The sequence below is a fragment of the Staurois parvus genome, unplaced genomic scaffold (assembly GCF_062004578.1).
Source record: "Staurois parvus isolate SC_StPar_1 unplaced genomic scaffold, SC_StPar_1.0 ptg001108l, whole genome shotgun sequence".
NCBI lineage: Eukaryota > Metazoa > Chordata > Amphibia > Anura > Ranidae > Staurois > Staurois parvus.
The window spans coordinates 98,152-120,864 of record NW_028318904.1 but is presented as its reverse complement, the minus strand read 5'-3'; the positions used below and the strand labels follow the sequence as shown (position 1 = coordinate 120,864).

At 45.3% G+C, this 22,713-nt stretch overlaps 1 protein-coding gene across 1 annotated transcript in view; it reads right to left on the bottom strand.

Annotated features, from left to right (window-relative positions):
• The window catches only part of LOC149440231 (receptor-type tyrosine-protein phosphatase epsilon-like), a 102,850-nt gene that overhangs the window by 11,034 nt on the left and 69,103 nt on the right, over positions 1-22,713 (bottom strand). Inside the window, exons 16-20 of the mRNA XM_089658868.1 lie at positions 19,016-19,165; positions 15,675-15,774; positions 13,422-13,501; positions 4,830-4,964; positions 3,355-3,480 (exon numbers count right to left, since the gene is read on the bottom strand). Of these exons, the coding sequence (XP_089514994.1) occupies positions 3,355-3,480; positions 4,830-4,964; positions 13,422-13,501; positions 15,675-15,774; positions 19,016-19,165 (591 nt within the window). The remainder of the gene's footprint in view (positions 1-3,354; positions 3,481-4,829; positions 4,965-13,421; positions 13,502-15,674; positions 15,775-19,015; positions 19,166-22,713) is intronic.

Here is a 22,713-nt window from a genome sequence, read left to right as displayed (position 1 = left end):
AGGTTCAGTGTTATTAGTGGGGTACCCCAAGGTTCAGTGTTATTAGTGGGGTACCCCAAGGTTCAGTGTTGTTAGTGAGGTACCCCAAGGTTCAGTGTTATTAGTGGGGTACCCCAAGGTTCAGTGTTATTAGTGGGGTACCCCAAGGTTCAGTGTTATTAGTGGGGTACCCCAAGGTTCATTATTGGGACCCTTACTTTTTAATCTATTTATAAACAATATGGGGTGTGAGATTATAAATCCCATTTCAGTCTTTGCAGATGACACCAAGCTGTGCCGGGGAATAACGTCCTTACAGGATGTCTCCAATTTACAAGCCAATCTCAATGCTCTGTGTAATTGGGGGGCTATGGGGCCAATGAGGGCTAATGGTGATAAATGTAAGGCTCTGCACTTGGGGGCTAAGAATAAACATGCATCATACATACTAGGGGGGTACAACTGGGGGGGTCAATGGTGAAGAAGGATCTGGGGGGGAGGGCAATGGTGGAGAAGGATATGGTAGATCACAAGCTTAATAATAGCATGCAATGCCAAGCTGCGGGTTCTAGAGGTATAGACTCCAGCCAGAGAGAGAGAGATATAATTTCCCCCGGTACACATAATTAGTAATACCTCATCTGGAATATGCAGCTCAGTTTTGGGCTCCGATTTACAAAAAAGAATATTGGGGAACTGGAGAAAGTACAGAGAAGAACTAAACTGATATGAGGCATGGAGGAGCTCAACTATGAGGAAAGATTAGAGGAACCAAATTTATTCTCTCTTGAGAAGAGGATATTAAGGGGGGATATGATCACCATGTATAATACATAAGGGGGGGGGGTATGAACTCCATGTATAATACATAAGGGTGATATGATCTCCATGTATAATACATAAAAGGGGGGGGGATATGATCACCATGTATAATACATAAGGGGGGATATGATCTCCATGTATAATATATAAGGGGGATATGATCTCCATGTATAATACATAAGGGGGGATATGATCTCCATGTATAATACATAAGGGGGGATATGATCTCCATGTATAATACATAAGGGGGGATATGATCTCCATGTATAATACATAAGGGGGGATATGATCTCCATGTATAATACATAAGGGGGGATATGATCTCCATGTATAATACATAAGGGGGATAAGATCTCCATGTATAATACATAAGGGGGGATATGATCTCCATGTATAATACATAAGGGGGGGATATGATCACCATGTATAATACATAAGGGGGGATATGATCACCATGTATAATACATAAGGGGGATATGATCTCCATGTATAATACATAAGGGGGATATGATCTCCATGTATAATACATAAGGGGGGGATATGATCACCATATATAATACATAAGGGGGGATATGATCTCCATGTATAATACATAAGGGGGGATATGATCACCATGTATAATACATAAGGGGGGATATGATCACCATGTATAATACATAAGGGGGGATATGATCTCCATGTATAATACATAAGGGGGGGGGATATGATCTCCATGTATAATACATAAGGGGGGATATGATCTCCATGTATAATACATAAGGGGGGATATGATCTCTATGTATAATACATAAGGGGGGATATGATCTCCATGTATAATACATGAAGGGGGGGATTTGATCTCCATGTATAATAAATGAAGGGGGGGATTTGATCTCCATGTATAATACATAAGGGGGGGGGGGATATGATGTTCATGTATAATACATAAGGAGGGATATGATCTCCATGTATAATACATAAGGGGGGATATGATCTCCATGTATAATACATAAGGGGGGATATGATCTCCATGTATAATACATAAGGGGGGATATGATCTCCATGTATAATACATAAGGGGGGGATATGATTTCCATGTATAATACATAAGGGGGATATGATCTCCATGTATAATACATAAGGGGGATATGATCTCCATGTATAATACATAAGGGGGGATATGATCTCCATGTATAATACATAAGGGGGGATATGATCTCCATGTATAATACATAAGGGGGGATATGATCTCCATGTATAATACATAAGGGGGGATATGATCTCCATGTATAATACATAAGGGGGGGATATGATTTCCATGTATAATACATAAGGGGGGGATATGATCTCCATGTATAATACATAAGGGGGATATGATCTCCATGTATAATACATAAGGGGATATGATCTCCATGTATAATACATAAGGGGGATATGATCTCCATGTATAATACATAAGGGGGGATATGATCTCCATGTATTATACATAAGGGGGGATATGATCTCCATATATAATACATAAGGGGAGATATGATCTCCATGTATAATACATAAGGGGAGATATGATCTCCATGTATAATACATAAGGGGGGATATGATCTCCATGTATAATACATAAGGGGGGATATGATCTCTATGTATAAATACATCAGTGGTTTATATAGTGAACTCAGTGTAGAGCTCTTCACCCTGAGGTCATCACAGAGGACAAGGGAGCACTCTCTACGTCTGGAGGAAAAGAGATTTAATATCCGAATATGGAAAGGCTTCTTCACAGTGAGAGCTGTGAGCATGTGGAATAGACTCCCTCAAGAGTTGGTTCTGGCCAGCTCAGTGGATTGCTTTAAAAAAGTCCTGGATAGGTCTCTCCCAGCTGGTGGACACGGGTAACTTCTGGAGAATGGAAAGTCCTAGGTCTCTCTTTTCTTTCTTTCTCTATCTTTTTCTACTTCTTTTTGTTTATTATTGTTTTCAAGACACACATCCAGTACTTTGTCTTCGAGGTGGACGGTCATATTGTCTCTGTTACTGATAGCCTAGCAAAGATCTGTCGGATTACCTGTAACATCTCTGATCCAGGGCTGCCTCTTCTGAGCTAAACTTTCTCTTCATATGCTATTGATAGGATTATTGTCCATCAGACACTGTTATCAGTTTACCTGCCTGCGTGCCGCCATTATCCCTTGCAATTGTATTGTATGTTGTACGAGATGCTTCATTTAAAAAGTAAAAAAAATTGCTAATTATAAAAAAAGTCCTGGTTTCTTTCTTGGATACACAGAATATAACTGGATATAACATTTATAGGTAAAGTTGATCCAGGGAATATCCGATTGCCTCTCGGGGGATCAGGAAGGAATTTTGTTCCTGCAGGAGCAAATTGGATCATGCTTTGCTGGGGGGGTTGCCTTCCTCTGGATCAACTGTGGGTAAAGGATATACACTCCCCCCCCCCCCTTTTATGGTTGAACTCAATGGGCTTGTGTCTTTTTTCAGCCAGACTAACTATGTAACTATGAATATAGAGATTTCCCAGGTTATTGGCTCCTCCAGGTAGCTGCCCCCTGATCTCACCTCTTTGGCCTTCCTCAGGCTGAACTTAAAGCCTGTAAATCCATTCCTAGAAGTCCTTGAGGTCATCCTGACCTTGTACATCCCGTAATTGTTCTCTCCTTTATGTGGGAAGAACCAGCAACCGTTCTGTAGAAGATAAAATGGTTATACTCGTCCCAAGCCACAGGGTTCCATAATACATGTGTACAAATGATAAAAATAACAAAGTAATATTAAGCTAATTGTGTGCAATATTTTCTGAAATGTTGCTATGCTGGTGGAGTCATCTTTCCCCTTTGTTGATACTACAGAAGGTCCTTCATAGCCATGTTGGAGATCTCACTTACTTGGAAGAAAAGTAGGATGGTGAAGGAAGGTGGGAGGGTGAAGAACGGTGACTTGGTAATGGATGGTGAGATGGCAATGGACAGTGGGATGGTAAAAGATGGCGGGATGTGGAAGGATGGTGGAATGGTGAAAAAAAATAGGATTGTGAAGGACAGTGGGATAATGAATGAAGGTGAGATGATGGACAGTGGGATAATGAATGAATGTGAGATGGTGAAGGACAGTGGGATAGTGAAGGACTGTGAGATGGTGAAGGAAGGTGGGATAGTAAAGGAAGGGGGGATGGTACAGGATGGTGGTATGGTGAAGGACAGTGGGATAGTGAAGGACAGTGGGATAATGAATGAAGGTGGGATGATGAAGGACAGTGGGATAATGAAGGAAGGTGGGATGATGAAGGACAGTGGGATAATGAATGAAGGTGGGATGATGGACAGTGGGATAATGAATGAATGTCAGATGGTGAAGGACAGTGGGATAATGAATGAATGTAGGATGGTGAAGGACAGTGGGATGGTGAAGGACAGTGGGATAGTGAAGGACTGTCAGATGGTGACGGAAGGTGGGATAGTAAAGGAAGGAGGGATGGTACAGGATGGTGGTATGGTGAAGGACAGTGGGATAGTGAAGGACTGTGAGATGGTGAAGGAAGGTGGGATAGTAAAGGAAGGTGGGATAGTAAAGGAAGGGGGTATGGTACAGGATGGTGGTATGGTGAAGGACAGTGGGATAGTGAAGGACAGTGGGATAATGAATGAAGGTGGGATGATGAAGGACAGTGGGATAATGAATGAAGGTGGGATGATGAAGGACAGTGGGATAATGCATGAAGGTGGGATGATGAAGGACAGTGGGATAATGAATGAATGTCGGATGGTGAAGGACAGTGGGATAATGAATGAATGTAGGATGGTGAAGGACAGTGGGATAGTGAAGGACTGTCAGATGGTGACGGAAGGTGGGATAGTAAAGGAAGGAGGGATGGTACAGGATGGTGGTATGGTGAAGGACAGTGGGATAGTGAAGGACTGTGAGATGGTGATGGAAGGTGGGATGGTAAAGGGAGGGATGGTACAGGATGGTGGTATGGTGAAGGACAGTGGGATGGTAAGGAGTATGAGTAACAATGGGGTAATGTCCATGCTAACCTCATGCAGGTCCTGAGCTCTCTGCATCATCACCATCACTGTACATTTATAATCCCAGACCAGCGCCCAGAAATCGACCAGCGTCTGCCTCATGGGTAGTTGGGTGGCGATCAGGATGTCTTCCTTACTGTTGGACTGAAAGAACAGAGGAACACTGTAGATGAATAATATTCCTAGAAGAGAAGACCACTAAGATACAAAAATAAACTACAAAAATAATGATGCTCCTCTAATGCCGTGTAGGATTTTGTTTTTCAAAGTTACAAGGGGAAAATGATCACTTTGATGTTTTACAACCATGTCTGAGGTGCATTTAAAGTGTGTTTCAGTAGAAGTGAATGGGGATGGTTACAAAGCGTCAATACCTGCTGAACTCTGCAAGCAGCATTAATTTTGTGTGGCAATGCTAATGCTGCCGTATATGTACACGGCTCAAAAAAAATTAAAGGAACACATTTTAATCAAAGTCTAGCATCAAGTCAATGAAACTCCTGGGATATTGATCTGTTCGGGTAAAGTAGCAGAGGAGGTTGTTCATCAGTTTCAGACACTTTGGTGTTAATGAAATTAACAACAGGTGCTGTCAGAGCCTGGGATTGAACCTGGGCCTTCTGCAGTGAGAGGCAGTGTTGCTTCTCACTGAGCCACCTGGAATGCTGGACAGCTCACTTGACAATTCTTTTTATGATCCTGCCTTGGCCTTGTTTGTCTTGAACCTTGAACTCCTTGCTCCTCCCATGAACTTCCTATAAAAGCCATGTCCATGCACTTCCTCCTTGCCAGATTATTGTGCCTTCCCAGCCAATATCCTGCTTACCGTTCCTGCTGCTGTCTACATCTTCGTTACCGACCTTTGGCTTGCTACTGACTACGATTCTGCCTCATCCTATCTACTACCATTGGTGACCGACCCTTGGCTTGTGACTGACTCTGCTTCTGTTTGATCCCTAATCAGTTTGATCCGCTTTTGGTTTCCAGCTTGTTCATTCCCTGGTGGGGTGATCCTGAGATCTGCGACCTGGTATTAGCACGCAGCCAAATCCATCTCCACCATTAGGAGCTCTGGGGAAAACTGGTTAATACTTAGACCCCGCACCTCAGGTGAGCCTGCATCATTTCCAGGGTGATCCGCTGGTGTACCAACCCTGCTGATTTCAGGTAAGCCTTACACTGCTGTAGCAACTGGTTTCTGAACCTGACCCAGACCGTGACAGGTGCACTAGATGGGCAATAATGACACAACCCCCAAAACAGGAATGGTTTTACAGGTGGAGGCCACTGACCTTGTTTTCCCTACTCATCTTTTCTGACTGTTTTTCACTAGTTTTGCATTTGGCTAGGGTCAGTGTTACTACTGGAAGCATGAGGCCATACCTGGACCCTACAGGAGGTTCACAGGCAGTCCAACTCTTCCAGGATGGCACATCAATACGTGCCATTGCCAGAAGGTTTGCTGTGTCTCCCAGAACAGTCTCAAGAGCATGGATGAGATTCCAGGAGACAGGCAGTTACTCTAGGAGAGCTGGACAGGGTCGTAGAAGGTACTTGACCCATCAGCAGGACCGGTATCTGCTCCTTTGTGCAAGGAGGAACAGGATGAGCCCTGCCAGAGCCCTACAAAATGACCTCCAGCAGGCCACTGGTGTGAATGTCTCCGACCAAACAATCAGAAACAGACTTCATGAGGGTGGCTTGACGTCCTCTAGTGGGCCCTGTGCTCACTTCCCATCACCATAGAGCCGGATTGGCATTTGCCATTGAACACCAGCATTGGCAGGTCCACCACTGGCGCCCTGTGCTTTTCACAGATGAGAGCAGGTTCACCCTGAGCACATGTGACAGACGGGAAAGGGTCTGGAGAAGCCATGGAGAACGTTCTGCTGCCTGTAACATGGTTCAGGAGGACCGATTTGGTGGTGGATCAGTGATGGTCTGGGGAGGCATATCCATGGAGGGACGCACAGAACTCTACAGGGTAGACAATGGCACCCTGACTGCCATTAGGTATGGGGATGAAATCCTTGGACCCATTGTGAGACCCTACACTGGTGCAGTGGGTCCTGGATTCCTCCTGGTGCATGACAATACCCGGCCTCATGTGGGAAGAGTATGCAGGCAATTCCAGGAGGATGAAGGAATTTATACTATTGAATGACCCCCACGCTCACCTGACCTAAATCCAATAGAACACCTCTGGGATGGCATGTTTTGGTCCAGCTGACGCTGCCAGGTTGCACCTCCGACTGTCCAGGCGCTCAGTGATGCCCTGGTCCAGATCTGGGAGGAAATACCCCAGGACACCATCCGTCATCTCAGAAGCATGTTGACAGGCATGCATACAAGCATGTGGGGGCCATAAAGACTACTGAGGACCATTTTGAGTTGCTGCAATGACATTTCAGCAAAATGGACTCGCCTAAATTCAGTCCTCTGTAGACTGATAATTTTAATTTCAATCAAACAATGGGGCATCCTTACATCCCTAACACACTACCACGTCTATATCAGTATACAGTGGTGTTGAAAATACTAGCAGTCAGACATCACTAACCGGATCAATCACTGTTTTTGGTGGAAATGATATTTCTACATGGCAAATAATTTCCTAGCAGGTGTAGTAGAGTCATAGAAATCCAACAGACCCAACAGTCATGACATGCATGCTGCTGATTCTGTGTCATTGAATCACTCATTGAAAGGGGCATGTTCACAATAATAGCAGTGTGGAGTTCTATTAGTGAGGTCATTCATTCTTTGATAAACAGGTGGCAATTATTGCCCTTATTTAAGGAAGGAAGGCAGCAAATGTTGGACATGCTGGTTACAGTGCATTTCTTTCTGAAATTCTGAGGAAAATGGGTCGTTCCAGACATTGTTCAGAAGAACAGCGTACCTTGATTAAAAAGTTGATTGGAGAGGGGAAAACATATAAAGAAGTGCAGAAAATGATCGGCTGCTCAGCTAAAATGATGGCAAATGCTTTAAAATGGCAACCAAAACCTGAAAGACGTGGAAGAAAGCGAAAAACTACCATTGGAATGGATAGAAGAATAGCCAAAATGGCGCGGACTCAGCCAACAATCAGCTCCAGGAAGATGAAAGAAGGTGTGACGTTCCCTGTGAGGACTGTTACAATTAGAAGATGCCGATGTGAAGCCAAGCTATCTGCAAGAAGTCCCCGCAAAGTCCCACTGTTGGGAAAAAGACGTGTGCTGAAGAGGTTACAATCTGCCAAAGAGCACATTGACTGGCCTAAAGAGAAATGGTGCAACATTTTGTGGACTGATGGAAGTAAGATTGTTCTTTTTGGGTCTAGTGGCCGGAGACAGTTTGTCAGACGACCCCCAAACACTGAATTCAAGCCACAGTACACTGTGAAGACCGTGAAGCATGGTGGTGCAAGCATCATGATATGGGGATGTTTCTCATACTACGGTGTTGGGCCTATTTATCGCATACCAGGGATCATGGATCAGTTTGAATCCATCAGAATACTTGAAGAGGTCATGCTGCCTTATGCTGAAGAGGAAATGCCCTTGAAATGGGTGTTCCAACAAGACAACGACCCCAAACACACCAGTAAACGTGCAACATCTTGGTTCCAGACCAACAAGATGGACGTTATGGAGTGGCCAGCCCAATCCCCGGATCTTCATCCAATAGAAAACTTGTGGGGTGACATCAAAAATGCCGTTTCTGAGGCAAAACCAAGAAATAGAGAAGAACTGTGGAATTTGGTCCAATCATCCTGGGCTGGAATACCTGATCACAGGGGCCAGAAGTTGGGGGACTCCATGCAACACAGATGTACAGCAGTTCTCAGAAACAGTGCGACTACAACCAAATATTCATGAAGTCATTCAAAGGAAAGCAAAATCTTCAAACATTTCTCAGTTTATATAGTGAATGTTGGAGTTTGTAAAGAAGAATACAAACACTGCGATTTTTTTGAACCGTCTAAAAAAATGGAAGAAAAGTGAATATTAGAGGAACAACACAAATTTGATGTATTTTTCTTCATGTTGTGATTTGGAATAGAATGTGTCGTGTTCCCAATGCATTTGTGTGGATGGAAATAAAAGGATTAGAAGGATTTTCAGCTTTATTCACTTTTTTCAACACACTGCTATTATTTTGAACACAACTGTAGAGATCCAGCAGAAGATTCGTCCCCATTGAGATCTGATGTGTTTTCAAAGTCTTCCTTTTCATTTTTTTGAGCAGTGTACTTCCATCCACTCCCTATTTTAACCATTTTGAGTGGTGTTGATAAGCGGATTGTAAGCAGAAAAAAATTCAACCCAACTGCTTGTGAAGGAGTCCCTACAGAGTAAGAGAATTAAACTATATTGCCAAAAGTACTGGGATGCCTGCATTTACATGCATAGGAACTTTAATGTCCGTAGAGTTCAATATTGAGTTGGCCCCGCCCTTTGCAGCTATAACAGCTTCAACTCTTCTGGGAAGGCCGTCCACAAGGTTTAGGAGGGTGTCTATGGGAAGGTTGGACTATTCTTCCAGAAGCACATTTGCCAGGTCAGGCACTGATGTCGGGGGGAGAAGGCCTGGCTTGCAATCTCCACTCTAATTCATCCCAAAGGTGTTCTATGGGGTTGAGGTCAGGATTCTGTGCAGGCCAGTCAAGTTCCTCCACCCCAAACTGGCTCATCCATGTCTTTATGGACCTTGCTTTGTGCACTGGTACACAGTCATGTTGGAACAGGAAGGGACCATCTCCAAACTCTTCCCACAAAGTTGGGAGCATGAAATTGTCCAAAATGTCTTGGTATGCTGATGCCTTAAGAGCTCCCTTCACTGGAACTAGGGGGCCAAGCCCAACCCCTGAGAAACAACCCCACACCATAATCCCCCTCTCCACCAAACTTTACACTTTGGACAATGCAGTCAGGCAAGTACCGTTCTCCTGGCAACTGTCAAACTCAGACACGACCATTGGATTGCCAGACAGAGAAGTGTGATTGGTCCCTTCAGAGAACACATCTCTACTGCTCTACAGTCCAGTGGCGGCGTGCTTTACACCACGGCATCCAACGCTTTGCATTGCACTTGGTGAAGTAAGGCTTGGATGCAGCTGCTCGGCCATGGAAACCCATTCCATGAAGCTCTCTACGCACTGTTGTTGTGCTCATCTGAAGGTCACACCAAGTTTGGAGGTCTTTAGCTATAGACTCTGCAGAGAGTTGGTGACTTCTGTGAACTGTGCGCTTCAGCATGCGCTGACCCCGCCCAGTCATGTGACATGGCCTACCACTGGGTGGCTGAGCCAGGAAATGTCACGGATGGACTTATTGCACAGGTGGCCACCTATCACGGGACCATGCGTGGAGTCACTGAGCTCCTGAGAGAGACCCATTCTTTCACCAATGTTTGTAGAAGCAGTCTGCATGCCTAGGGGCTTGATTCTATACACCTCTGTCCATTGAGGGGATTGGAACACCTGAATCACATGATTTGGAGGGCGGGGACAATACTTTTGGCAGTATAGTGTATATCCTGAGACGCAAATTATTTCTGTGTGTCACAGCCCCACCTCCTGATACATGACAGAACTGGCACATTCAGTATATAATACAAATTTGTTAAGTTAATGAGTATTCATAAACCAGTGAATTTGTACTAATTTTTTTATTAGTGGATGTAATGTGAAACGCACACTTTATAGGGACTGGGATCTTTCAGCTTGGCTTGGCTTGGTCCCTCCTGTTTGGGAAGTTACTTTCCTTTCAGAATCCACATTTTCTCTGGGGTACTATACTGCAAATTTCTCCCACAAATGCTGACAATTGATTGCAGACAAGATTTATTCATTTGCACACACAAAAAAGTATTTTTTCTAACAAATTCATCCAAGACCATGTTGCAAAAATGAACACACCCCAATGAAAGTCTAAGGAGCAAAGCTAAATTTTAGACACCAAAATCCTAATGAACAAGAATTCAACTCCAGGTGAGTCTAATTATTCATTAAACAGGTGTCCAGCAGACAGGTGATTATAAAAGGACGTTACTTAAAGAAAACCCCGCCTTATTTCATGCTGTCAGCGAGGGCACCACATGGAAGAGAAATGTAACAAGGCTTGAGAAAGAAAATAATTTCTTTATACAAGAAAGGTGAAGGCTACAAGAAGATCAGCAAAGCTTTACTTATCAGTCAGAATACTAGAGCAAAAGTGATATAAAAATTTAACAAAGATGGAACTGCAACCATCTCACAGAGACGTCCAGGCCATCCACAGAAGTAAACACCTCGACAGGAGCATCTTCTGATGGGAGGTTTTTTAAAAAATTGCCACGCAAGTTCACTGTAGTTAGCTAAAGAAGTAGAAAGCCAAACTGGGGTGATTGTTTCCCGTGACACAATACAGAGTACACTGCAGAGGAATGGCATGCATGGGTGTTGTCCATGAAGGAAGCCTCTTCTACAGTCCATGCACAAAAAAGCCCGCCTAAAATTTGCCAGAGCCCATGCTGGAAAATAAGGAGATTACTGGGACTCTGTACTCTGGAGTGATGAGACCAAGATAAATGTTTTTGGAACTGATGGCTTTAAAACTGTATGGTGTCACAAAGGTGAGGAGTACAAAGGAAAATGCATGGTGCCTACAGTGAAACATGGTGGTGGCAGTGTCCTCCTGTGGGGCTGCATGAGTGCTGCTGGTGTCAGGGAGCTGAATTTCATTGATGGTGTCATGAATTCACAGATGAACTGCTCTATATTGAAGGAGAAGATGCTCCCATCACTCCGTGCCCTCGGTCGTTGTGCACCTTTCCAACATGACAATGATCCAAAACACACATCTAAGGCCACTGTTTGCATTTCTGAAGAAGAACGGGGCAAAGTGATTCCGTGGCCAAGTATTTAGTCAGTCACCAATTGTGCAAGTTCTCCCACTTACAAAGATGAGAGAGGTCTGTAATTGGCATCATAGGGAGACCTCAACTATGAGAGACAAAATGAGAAAACAAATCCAGACAATCACATTGGCTGATCTGGAAAGAATTTATTTGCAAATTATGGTGGAAAATAAGTATTTGGTGAATATGAAAAGTTCATGTCAATACTTTGTTATATATCCTTTGTTGGCAATGACAGAGGTCAGACGTTTCCTGGAAGTCTTCACAAGGTTGGCACACACTGTTGCTGGTATGTTGGTCCATCCTCCATGCAGATCTCCTCTAGAGCAGTGATGTTTTGGGGCTGTCGCTGGGCAACACGGACTTTCAACTTCCTCCAAAGGTTTTCTATGGGGTTGAAATCTGGAGACTGGCTTGGCCACTCCAGGACCTTGAAATGCTTCTTACGAAGCCACTCCTTTGTTGCCCGGGCGGTATGTTTGGGATCATTGTCATGTTGGAAGACCCAGCCACGTTTCATCTTCAATGCCCTCGCTGATGGAAGGAGGTTTGCACTCAAAATCTCACGATACATGGCCCCATTCATTCTGTCCTGTACATGGATCAGTCGTCCTGGTCCCTTTGCGGAGAAACAGCCCCAAAGCATGATGTTGCCACCCCCATTCACAGTAGGTATGGTGTTCTTTGGATGCCACTCAGCATTCTCTCTCCTCCAAACACGACGAGTTGTGTTTCTACCAAACAGCTCTAATTTGGTTTCATCTGACCATATGACATTCTCCCAATCCTCTTCAGGATCATCCAAATGCTCTCTAGCAAACTTCAGACGGGCCCCGGACATGTACTGGCTTAAGCAGGGGGACACGTCTGGCACTGCAGGATCTGAGTCCCTGGCGGCGTAGTGTGTTACTGATGGTAGCCTTTGTTACGTTGGTCCCAGCTCTCTGCAGGTCATTCACTAGGTCCCCCCGTGTGGTCCTGGGATTTTTGCTCACCGTTCTTGTGATCATTTTGACCCCACGGGGTGAGATCTTGCGTGGAGCCCCAGATCGAGGGAGATTATCAGTGGTCTTGTATGTCTTCCATTTTCTAATTATTGCTCCCACAGTTGATTTGTTCACACCAAGCTGCTTGCCTATTGCAGATTCAGTCTTCCCAGCCTGGTGCAGGTCTACAATTTTGTTTCTGGTGTCCTTCGACAGCTCTTTGGTCTTCACCATAGTGGAGTTTGGAGTGTGACTGTTTGAGATTGTGGACAGGTGTCTTTTATACTGATAACAAGTTCAAACAGGTGCTATTGATACAGGTAATGAGTGCAGGACAGAGGAGCCTCTTAAAGAAGAAGGTACAGGTCTGTGAGAGCCAGAAATCTTGCTTGTTTGTAGGTGACCAAATACTTATTTTCCACCATAATTTGCAAATAAATTCTTTCCAGATCAGCCAATGAGATTGTCTGGATTTGTTTTCTCATTTTGTCTCTCATAGTTGAGGTCTCCCTATGATGCCAATTACAGGCGTCTCTCATCTTTGTAAGTGGGAGAACTTGTACAATTGGTGGCGGACTAAACACTTTTTTGCCCCACTGTATATATTAAAAAAATGTTGCAATAATATATAAATATACTACGTTTATGTTGCTTTCTAATAATGATGCTCCTTTATAATAATCCCGCCTTTTTCCGTGTCCGGGAAGCACTGAGTTGGGATGATCCTTACATTCACAAACACAGCATTGATGTATCCAGGAGCCTCCCGCGTGTTCAGTGCGGACATCAGGGCTGGCCGCCAGTGATCACCTGCAGACAGAGAGAACACTTTAGGTGAGAAGACATCTGGCCATGTGTCAGAGTTTTACTTTATCTTTTGGCTGTAAAATCCCCACCAAAATCTGTTTCTTAGTTTTGTAAGGATATTGGGAGGGTTAGAAGGGTCAGCATACAAAGGAGTGCTTTATGGTAAGAGTGGTACAGCTGAGGAAAGTCACAGACTGTAAAGGAGGACTTGTACCTCACAACTTGTTATAGTGATCACATGCATGCAATTAAACAGTCAGCCTGAATGTAAACGCTGCCACCTACCTGCTGCAGTGGGATCTGCAGTACCACTTGTTTGATAGTGTAATTGTCAGATACAGTTGCATTATCAAAAATAATAATACATTTATCGTAAAGAGTAGAAATGTTATTTTCCCTAAATTATTGCCAGTGTCTAATAAATACAATATATCCAAATAAAGCTTTATTTTTTAGGTATTCAAATTAGTCATAGAGTTATTATCAAGTTAACGGATGCATGGCTACACTGCGTACAAATAAGGTTTCATTTGGAAATATTTTGATCCAGGGACTACTTCCAACTGCCTTTGAGGTACTTCAAATATACACTCACTGGCCACTTTATTAGGTGCACCTGTCCAATTGCTTGCTGACACAAATTGCTAATCAGCCAATCACACGGCTGCAACTCAATGCATTTAGGCATATAGATGTTGTGAAGACCACTTGCTGAAGTTCAAACCGAGCATCAGAATAGGGAAGAAAGGGGATTGAAGTGACTTTGAACGTGGCGTGCTTGTTGGTGTCAGACGGGCTGGTCTGAGTGTTTAAAAAACTGCTGATCTACTGGCATTTTCACGCACAACCATCTCTAGGGTAAGAATCCTGAAGCCCCTCAACTCAAGGTCACCATAATATCACAATATATACACTCAGCAGCCACTTTATTAGGTCCACCTGCTCAATTGCTTGGTAACACAAATTGCTAATTAGCCAATCACATGGCAGCAACTCAATGCATTTAGTCATGCAGATGTGGGGAAGACGTGCTGATGTTCACCGAGTATCAGAATGGGAATTTAATGGACTTTGAATATGGCATTAATGTTGGTGCCAGAGGGGTAGTCTGAGTATTTCTGAGTATTTCAAAAACTGCTGTTCTACTGGGATTTTCACGTACAACCATCTCTACAGAGAATGGTCTGAAAAAGAGAAAATATCTAGTGAGAAGCAGTTGGGTGGAGGAAAATGCCTTGTTGATGTCAGAGGAGAATGGGCAGACTGGTTGGAGATGATAGAAAGGCAACAGTAACTCCCATAACCACTCGTTACAACCAAGGTATGCACAATACCATCTCTGAATGCTCAACGCATCCAACCTTGAAGCAGATGGATTACAGCAGCAGCAGAAGACGACTCTGGGTGCCACTCCTGTCAGCTAAGAACAGGAAACGGAGGCTACAATTGTCACAGGCTCACCAAGATTGGACAATAGAAGATTGGAAAAACGTTGCCTGGTCTGATGAGTCTGGATTTCAGCTGCGACATTCAGATGGTAGGGTCAGAATTTGGTGTAAAAAACATGAAAGCATGGATCCATCCTGCCTTGTATCCACGGTTCAGGCTGGTGGTGTCATGGTGTGGTGGATCCATCCTGCCTTGCATCAACGGTTCAGACTGGTGGTATCGTGGTGTGGGGGATCCATACTGCCTAGTATCAATGGTCCATGGATGTGCAGCCGACAAATCTGCAGCAACTATGTGATGCCATCATGTCAATATGGACCAAAATCTCTGAGGAATGTTTCCAACACCTTGTTGGATCTATACCAAGAAGAATGAAGGCAAAAGGGGGTCCAACTCAGGACTAGCATTTTCTTCCCTGAAGATATGCACTTGTAAATGGCTGTGCCAAATATCATTGCGACATAAAAAACTTGCCACATAAAACATTGCTACAGCCACAATTCTATTCTCCAGGGTCTTTGCTTTAAATATATATATAATTTTTGGAACTTCCAAGTAGTGCAGCAAAACATGCTGATTTGTGTGTGGAAAAAAAAATTGCTCCAAACAGCAAGTGATTAATTGGTAATTAATAAAATACATAATTTGTTTAAAGAAAAAGAGAAAAAAAAAAAGACAATTTCCCCCCAAAATATTACATTGTTCCCCTATAAAACAGTGATATCACCTGGCAGGATATTGGGGTTGCGATTCTTCTCCAGGTTTTCCAGCTTATTTCCTTCTTTACATTGATAGATCTGATATAATTCTGTGAGTTTCTCCAGATCCTGAAAGGAAAATCCTTTTGTTAAAGATTTACACTATATTGCCAAAAGTATTGTCCCCGCCCTCCCAATCATGTGATTCAGGTGTTCCAATCCCCTCCATGGACACAGGTGTATACAATCCATCCCCTAGGCATGCAGACTGCTTCTACAAACATTGGTGAAAGAATGGGTCGCTCTCAGGAGCTCAGTGACTCCAAGCGTGGTCCCGTGATAGGTGGCCACCTGGGCAATAAGTCCATCCGTGACATTTCCTGGCTACTAAATATTCCACACTCAACTGTTAGTGGGATTATAACAAAGTGGAAGCGACTGGGAACAACAGCCACCAAGTGGTAGGCCACGTCACATTTCAGAGCATGCTGAAGCGCACAGTGCACAAAAGAACTGTCTGCAGAGTCAATAGCTAAAGACCTCCAAACTTGGTGTGGCCTTCAGATGAGCCCAACAACAGTGCGTAGAGAGCTTCATGGAATGGGTTAACATGGCCGAGCAGCTGCATCCAAGCCTTCCATCACCAAGTGCGATGCAAAGTGTCAGATGCCGTGGTGTAAAGCACGCTGACACTGGACTCTAGAGCAGAGGAGACGTGTTCTCTGGAGTGACCAATCACGCTTCTCTGTCTGGCAATCCAATGGATGTGTCTGGGTTTGGTGGTTGCCAGGAGAATGGTACTTGCCTGACTGCATTGTGCCAAGTGTAAAGTTTGGTGGAGAGGGGATTATGGTGTGGGGTTGTTTTTTTAGGGGTGGGGCTTGACCCCTTAGTTTCAGTAAAGGGAATTTTTAATTCATCAGCATATCAAGACATTTTGGACAATTTCATGCTCCCAACTTTGTGGGAAGAGTTTGGGGATGGCCCCCTCAACATGACTGCGCACCAGTGCACAAAGCAATGTCCATAAAGACATGGAGGAGCCAGCTTGGGGTGGAGGAACTTGACTGGCCTGCACAGAGTCCTGACCTCAACCCCATAGAACACCTTTGGGATGAATTAGAGCAGAGACTGTGAGCCAGGCCTCCTCCCCCGACATCAGTGCCTGACCTGACAAATGTGCTTCTGGAAGAATGGTCCAACCTTCCCATAGACACCCTCTTAAACCTTGTGGACGGCCTTCCCAGAAGAGCTGAAGCTGTTATAGCTGCAAATGGCGGGGCCAACTCAATATTGAACCCTTCGGACTAAGACTGTAAGGACCTTAAACGTCACATGTGTGGAAAGGCCGGCGGAACCAATACGTTTGGCAATATAGTGCATATTATCTTTTATATATGACATGAAGAATATAGACAGATATGAAGAATTATGACCAAAAATTTTGAATGAGATGGTGTGGAGTAGAGAAGGTACAGGACGGTGTACAGAATGAGGAATTGTGGAATAAGCAACATACAGTTCAATGTATAACACACAGTAAGGTATTGTTCTCTTCAGTGCACACCAATGCACATATACAGAGCAGTATAGAGCACCACACTCCACAGGTGTGAGAACTCTGTAGATTGAGGTTTCCAGAGGTTCAGCTCATGAACCAGTAGAAGGTCCTCTGAGACTTCTGTCCAATGCGGACTTCCTGCTTGAGTCACACACTGGATTATACATGGATTATGTGTGCCACTCACACAGCTTCAGAATCTGAGGTCTGGCAGATGACTACAGAGGAAGCAGAAGTGACTGCACCAGGCAATGGCAGCCGCCACAACACCAGCCAGTTCCTGAAACTACTTCTCAGTGTCCTGAATCATATGGGACAGCCCAAAGGACATGGTCACTGCAGGACACTGGACTGTTCCACAAGATCTGGTATACTTGGCAACCTTACAGTCCACATACCAAACGTAAACCTGTGTAAGCTCTATCTATGACCAACATGGAGCTTACACAGGAATTAGAATCATGGCTCTAGAAGAGGAACCCAGCAGAGTTACCAGGGGTAGCGGTTGACCTATCAGAAGAACCTGTTGCCATACCTGGGATGGGCAGTGTGACAGATTCCCTTTAACATGTTTAGCACCCTCCTAGGAAAACTAGGGGGGGCTAGATAATTATTTTTTAGACAGGAGGCTGAATAGCAGTTGGAAGAAATAGCCAGAGGGGCCAAATTTGGGTCAGGGCTGAGAGGCTCTGCAGATCAACTCTCTGAAACCTTCCCCTGATCTAGAGACTTGGAGAAGTCTCTAAAGCTCAGTGGGCGGGGGTGACGAGAGGCTGGGCTGTTTGCCTAAAGGATCTCAACCAGTCCCCAAGCAGGAGGTTTGGCAAGGGGGTGGGACAGCTTTTAGGCAGAGCTGAGCCTACTCAGTTGAAGAGGGAGAGTTCGGGTGGAAGATGTGAGAGCAGGAGCAGGAGTGTGGAGTGTGGGATGGGGCTCAGGAAAGGGGCCCGCTACGAGGATAGACTTGACAAAGGGAAAGCTGAACATCCCCAGCTATCTTAGAGAGGGCCATCTGTGGAGCTCCCCAGCCCCCTGAGAGAGAACCATCTGTGGAGCTCCCCAGCCCCCTGAGAAAGGACCATCTGTGGAGCTATTGAAGGAGCCAGCTCAGCAGAAGGCCTGAAGGCAGCTGCCAACCTGCAGCTTGCAGAAGAGGGACAGTGAGTACTTCTACATCTCCTGGACTGGAGTAGGGGAGAGGGCATTTGGGTGGGAAACCTGACTAGCCCCCGGCTGGACTGTGCTTTTAAAGTGTCAGACACTAGATCCCCTTGTTCAGGGATTCCTACACCAGGAGAGGCTGGATGGCTCTCCTAGAAGAGAAACCCTTCTGAGCACTTGTACATAGTTTCAGGAAGTTGTCCTCAGCTCAACTGTTCCTTGGGCATCCCATGCATTCCTCATCCTCGTCCACGTTCCAATCTCCTAATAAAATCTAAAAAAAAAAAGTTCAAAGGACTGTTTATTGTCTCTGAATTACAAGTCTGGAAGTGCATGTTTCCTGGCTGTGCAGGACTATAGGGGAACCCAAAACTTCAGCAACTCCTAAGGGACTAGTGCTTCAGTGTATAATAAGTTCTTGGAGAGCCAATATCAAATAAATTCCTGACTGAATGAGGTATTACCATTAATAAAGTCCACCAAGGGTTGGGTTGTTTTATGGAGATGTAACGGCCTCCAGTGTTGGTGGTGAAGAGGACACACTGAGTGGTGATGCGGCTCTCTCGTGTAGAAAGCGTTGGCTCACCATTTGTAGTGTTTGTTTCCACTATAAAAATTCACTTTATATGAACACAACTGTCTCATTACCTGGAATTCCTTGTCGTACCCGCTCATGTTGGTCCTCCTATTCCGTACTGACATGTGACGGATGTGTTTCTGGATGTCCGATACCAAAACAATGGTGTTCCCACAGAGGAGAGCTTCCAGCAAGGCATCATAGAGGAAGATGTACTGCTCCTACCGGGAGGGGAGAAAGATCATATATTCTGACCATTGTCATCTGGTGAAGTCATGAGGAACAGAGAGGCTGTGGGGGGACATTAGAGTGCAAGCTCCTCTGGTACAGAGACTGAGGTGACTGTGGGGGAGGGGACAGAGTGTAAGCTCCTCTGGTACAGAGACTGAAGTGACTGTGGGGGAGGGGACATTAGAGCGTAAGCTCCTCTGCTACAGAGACTGATGTGACTGCAGGGGAGGGGACAGAGTGTAAGCTCCTCTGCTACAGAGACTGATGTGACTGCTGGGGAGCGGACATTAGAGTGTAATTTTTTTGTTTATTAAAATCTTGCAAACAAAAAACATCATAAAAAATCATATTTACATATATACAGAATAAAATATATATAATTAAACAAAAGCAGCTTACTTCAGCAAAATAATAACAAATCCTGACCGTCACCTAAACACACCCTCAGGCTAAGAAACGATGAAACATTGATCCCATGCATGCAGCCTTTCTTCAAAAATCTGATGTTACAAAAATCTAGGGGACGTGAAAGGACAGAAAGAGAAGCCACGCCCCCAGAGACTGACAGACAGCAGCTACGGGGACCTGACATTCCTCCACGCCTTTGTCCAGGCTCCCGGCCGCCACCTGTCCTTCTCAAGACCCCGAATCTTCCCAACCTCACCCAGAATGTTGTTCACCACCACCTCGACAGGAAGGACTTTTTTGCAAATGAAAACCCGACACCGTGCATTCCCCGTGTGGTAACGGACTACTAAGCTAACTAGAAAAAAGGGTCTCAAAATCAAAGTCCCGGTGAGTCTGAAAGGCTCCGTAAGACCACTCCGCGTAACTCAAGCGGGAAAGGAAAGGGATCCCCAGAGCCCCACCCACCCGCTTGTAGACTTCTATATTGAAGGGGCACTGAAGCAAGAAATGGTCCATCGTCTCCTCCACCCCACCGCACTCCACTCTTGAACAACCACGGTTCTCCGCAGAGTGATGCTTCAGGTTGCCCTTCACATAGAGTCTGCCATGGAACGAGAGCCAGGCCAAATCCCGAAACTTTAAAGGGATTCTCTCCAGATTCATCAAACGCAGACCCTCACTCATAACCGGGCCTGGGCAATCCCTCAAGGCCAATGGCTCGCTAAAGGCAGATTCAACAACCCTCCTCTCCAGGGCCTTCCTAGGAAGAGACTTAATTTTCTCCGCTGTCGCTCGCCATTGCCGAAGCATTTTCAGACATGGGGCAACATAAGCCAGGAGCTTACCATGTTGGACCCTCAGGCTTTTCACTGGCCCACCATTCTCCCAGCTCCACAGAAAAGGCCTAAATCAGGACTGAAAAATACCAACCCACCCAGGCGGTTCCTCTGCCAGCATGCTACCAAAATTATGTTTCAAAAACATCAGAGAAAAGAAAACCACCGGGTTGACCATACCTAGGCCACCCATCCACCTGGAAAGGTAGGTTACAGACCTCTTAATGAGGTTCAGTTTGTGCCCCCATAACAGCTAGAAGAAACAACTGTAGATCCTCGCATAGACACTGGAACACAGACAAAGCTGACATACAGAAATACCGGGATCAGGTAAGTTTTAATCAGGTCAATCCTTTCCCTGTAAGAGAGTTTCCAATCCTTCCAGCTGGCCACCTTGGCATCGGCATCTTGTAGCCTGCTTACCCAATTTGCAAGGCTATAATCACTGGGACCAAATCTGATGCCTAAAACTTTAATTTCCTGCTGGGGCTCTGGGAAGGCGTCCGGAAGGGTAAAGCCTTCGCCTTCCTCTCCCATCCAGAAAACCTCACTCTTATCCTGATTGATCTTTGAGCCAGATGCCTCAGCATACTGTTCCATCACCGAGACCACCTCCTCCGCCTCCTGCGTCCCGGAGATGAAAACAGACACGTCATCAGCATAGGCCACAACCCTCAGAGGGGGCCCCCCCAGGAATGCCCAAAGGAACTCCACACAATGGTCCACTCTCTAACCTCCGAATGAAGGGATCGATTACAAACTCATATAGCAGAGGACTCAAAGGACACCCCTGACGCACACCTGAGCCAACCTCAAAGGGCCGTCCAATCCAACCATTTACAAGCATGAAGCTTTCAGCCCCTCTGTATAAAGTCTTTAGCCAATCGATAAAGCCCCCCTCCAGGCCATACTTGCCAAGAAGCAGCCATAGGTACTCATGATTGACTCGATCAAAGCTTTGGCCTGATCCTATGCCAGCAGGAACTTTCCCCAGCCTGCAGCCCTACACCGCTCCAGGGCCTCCCAGACAGCTAACAAAGTGCTTCTACCCTGAACCGAACAGTGCTGCTGGCGGGAAAGTAAATTGCCCGCAACAGATGATAAACGCCAGAAAATGATCTTTGCCAGTATCTTCCTATCAACATTGAGGAGGCTAATGGGCCGCCAATTCTCGATTCTGGAAGAATCCTTACCCTTTGACAGAAGAATCACTGCAGATTGTCGCATGGAGGGAGAGAGCGAACCCTCTCTCAGACAGCCATTAAACACCTCCACCAAATATGGGGCCAGAGTCACCTTAAAGTGCTTATAAAACTCGGCTGTCAATCCGTCTGGCCCAGGCGACTTCTTCATGGCAAGCTGATCAATAGCTTTCACCACCTCATCTGCCGTGATGTCTTCTGTCAAACTCACAGGAGAACTGCCATTTTCCAGTCTTGGAGTAGAGTCCAGAAAACCCAACATGCTCGCCCGATCGAGGTCCTTCCTACCCAGGAGGTCAACATAATATGACCTGGAGGTTTCCAGGATCCCCGACTTGGACTTTGTCAGGGAACCTGTACTGTCAACCAGGCCTACAACTGACTTAACTGCTCTACCTTGTTTGCAGTTCTGGTAAGGGTCGGGGAGTGATATCTCCCATAATCCCTTTCCAGAAGCAAAGAGGCATGCCTGTCATATTGACACTGCCTGAGCAAGAGTTGAACCTCAGAGATCACCCCCGGATCTCCATTATTCGAGACAAGCCTATTGAGCTTCCTCCGAAGATGCTGGTAAGTGACATACTTATCAAACTGTTTATTTCTTCCTATGGCCTTGTAAAACCCAACGATCCTTTGTTTTGCAAGCTCCCACCACTCTGACTTACTGCTGCAAAAGTCCATGATTGATACCTGTGCCTGAAAAAAATCCTCAAAGGATTGACTCACCTTCTCATCATCCAGGAGTGCCGAATTCAGTTTCCAGGTACCCCTCCCCCTAGGTGGTGTATCGGGGCTCTCAGGGTCACAGACAGAATACAGTGATCGGAAAACTCCACCGCCTGACACACTGGTGCCGAGAAGGCGGAGTTCCCCTATCTATTCTACTCTGACTAGCACCTTGCTGAAAAGTGAATCCCGTGTCGTCTGGGCAGCAATGAATGTGCACATCAACCAGACCTGTCTCTCTAGCCGTCACAGTCCAGCCTGACTCCGGTCCCTCTCCTGTCCTTAGTCCTAGTGAAGGTGTTAAAGTCACCACCGAAGACAACTTGCTGGGCTGTAAAAAGGAAAGGCTTGATCTTCATGAAGAGG